At 33.3% G+C, this 2,563-nt stretch overlaps 1 protein-coding gene across 1 annotated transcript; it reads right to left on the bottom strand.

The window, feature by feature from the left end:
• Positions 1–1,066: 1,066 nt before the first annotated feature.
• Positions 1,067–2,325, bottom strand: LOC114396995 (probable membrane-associated kinase regulator 6). The gene is made up of 2 exons (XM_028359141.1): positions 1,698–2,325; positions 1,067–1,354 (listed from the first exon to the last, which is right to left on the bottom strand). Exons 1-2 carry the CDS (start codon positions 2,323–2,325, stop codon positions 1,347–1,349), a joined length of 636 nt encoding a protein of 211 aa, XP_028214942.1. The 3' UTR covers positions 1,067–1,346.
• Positions 2,326–2,563: the final 238 nt, after the last annotated feature.

Raw genomic sequence — 2,563 nt, 5'->3', positions numbered from 1 at the left:
TAATTTAAAACTGAGAAAAAGGGCATGTCTTGACTGACTGAAGTTTTCTTTACACGTACAAATTAATATGTTTGATAAATTTGTTAATTTTGATAATAATTGTCCTAAAAGTAAGTTGATTTTTAATTGATTAACAATAAAAAAAAATTGAGCTATGAAATAGTTTTAAACTATTAATCAATCACGGATTATAATTTATATGATTTTTAAAATAATTATTATAAAAATAAATAAAAATTTATATAATTTTTAAAATAATTATTATAAAAATAAATGAATACATGACCCTTTACAATATGAATGTATAATTTATTTTCTTTTAATTTTATTCTTATTGTTATTCAATTTTGATAAGATTAAAATAATACGGTATAGTTATGATTTAATAGTTGTATCAGTTAAAGATAAAATGCAAATCAAAGTTTCCACACATCATCAACAGAGCTGGAAAACAAAGTTTAACATATTGGTTGACGTTTACTCAGTTTGTCGCTTGCCAAAATGGTTCAGACTCCAGTGGAGTCTCTCCCCTGGTGACTTGCTTTCTATTGCAAACATTCCCTAGCTACTTCACACCTGGAGAATAAGATCCTACTTTTGAATTGACAAAGTACCCTAGTGGTTGTTGGTAGCAAGGAAAAATATCCACTAGTGACAATTCTGACAAGGGAGCAATCAAATATGATACTATATATATATATATATGTATGTATATATGTATATGCAGCACTCCATGTCTTGTCTTCTTACCTTGTCTCACCATGGCACAAGAGGTTTCCACAAAAGCATAAGTAACATTTAAAAGGGGCCTTGAGAAGGCCCTTTGGTATTCTTTGTTAGCCAAAAAAGCCTGTTATTTCTTAGTGGCAGCTCTTATTGAAGTAAATGCTCTTATCATGGTTCATAATTTAGACATCCTGTTCTCTTGGAGTATGTGTGTGCTATAAGTTCATGTTCAAGGCCTCAAGTAACCTTATTAAGTGGTTCTTAGAAGCACTTTCAGTAAAATCTCCACCAGCTAAAATTTTGTTGGCATTTAAAGAGAGCAATAAAAAAGAGCGAAGAATAAGAAGAAAAACGTCGTTATCTTTAGTATGAACACAGTACACAGTTTGTGCTATAACTCATATCTATACAAAACCATGAAACAGTAGGATCCAATCCAACATTTCTTATAAACCCCACAGTTGGTATCTGCCAAAGCACCTCTTCTTGTTTAAGCAAAGAAATAAAAATAACTTTCAAGAACAAGAGAGAAATGATGCAAAGAACCAGTTGCCATGCTTAAACAGCTACCACCCATTTCAAATAGCTCTACAATTTTCTTCTTTTTATTTGAGGAGGGATCATCTTTCTGAAAAACAGGAAAGTTAACTTGCAAGGTTAACAAATCATACACAAATTGAGAAATAGAAAAGGTTAAAATATGTTTAGTCCATGTACTTTCAGTAAAAAATGTTATTAGTCCTCCTACTTTAACTTCGATCAATTTAGTCTTGAACTTCAGAAGAATAGAGGTTTATTTCCTTATTAAAGACAGTATTCACTGCAAAGAGGGCAAAAATCACTGTTTTTTGTAAAGTTCAAGGACCAAATTGATGAAAGTAGAATTTCCGGGAAAAAAACCAAGTCTTACGGGAAGTACAAGGACGAAAACATATTTTACCCTAAAAAAATTGGGAAAAGCATAAGCATACCTATTGATCTTTTGCAGTGGAGGACTGCTTCATAGATTGAGTTCTCATGATCAAGCAAAGCACCAACAGGATTGACAGTGTTTGATTTTGGAGATGGTTGCTGTGAACTGCTCCAGCTACTATTAACTAGCCACTCTTCTTTATCAATATCATCAACTTTAGTACTTTTCCTTGAGCTTCCAACTTTCTGGCATAGTTGGTTGACATACCTAGAAAGGTTTCTCAAGGTTCTACAAGTAGAAGTTTTCCACTTTGTGAGGAAACCATGATGAATTTGCACAGTTCTTGGAGAAACAATTCTTGAAGAAAAGGAAGAAATAGGCTTGGATTGTGTGGAATTTCTGGTGGTATCGCAAGACTCTAATGTGGAAGGGCCAGCAAATAGTGGTTTGATAAGGCCATTAGAGAAGAGTTCATCAGCATGAGAAAGAACAGCAGGGGACTGTGTGATGGAAATATCAAAATTGAAGTTTTGCCATTCTTCCATTAATGGATAATTGGTGGTGCCTTCACAGGAATTGTAAGTGGATTCTCTTAGAGGCTCCTTGAGGTCATTTGCAAGGGGTTTGCAATTTGGTAACCAGCTATATGAGAAGCTATCAGTGGCTAGAGGCGGTGAGGTTTCCATTATTTGGTAAGTTATGATGAATAAAAAATTTATATACAACAAACACGTATTGGTAGCTTATAATGACAAAACAATGATGACCACAAGGGGAAAGTTCGTCTATTCTATCAAGGTCAAGGAGGGGGACAAATGGAACAACATGAGCAATAAATTGTATTGACTTTAAGTAGTATGTTCAACATGCTTTCTCATCTAGTTATTGTCTTCAATTTTTATTGGACAGACACATGATAAATCA

The sequence above is a fragment of the Glycine soja genome, chromosome 18 (genome assembly GCF_004193775.1).
Source record: "Glycine soja cultivar W05 chromosome 18, ASM419377v2, whole genome shotgun sequence".
Classification (NCBI taxonomy): Eukaryota; Viridiplantae; Streptophyta; class Magnoliopsida; order Fabales; family Fabaceae; genus Glycine; species Glycine soja.
The sequence above is the reverse complement of the archived record's forward strand: the minus strand, read 5'-3'. Positions and strand labels throughout refer to the sequence as shown.

Excerpts from the sequence above, each read along its gene's own strand:
- LOC114396995 (XM_028359141.1), bottom strand. The coding sequence starts at position 2,325 with ATGGAAACCTCACCGCCTCTAGCCACTGATAGCTTCTCATATAGCTGG.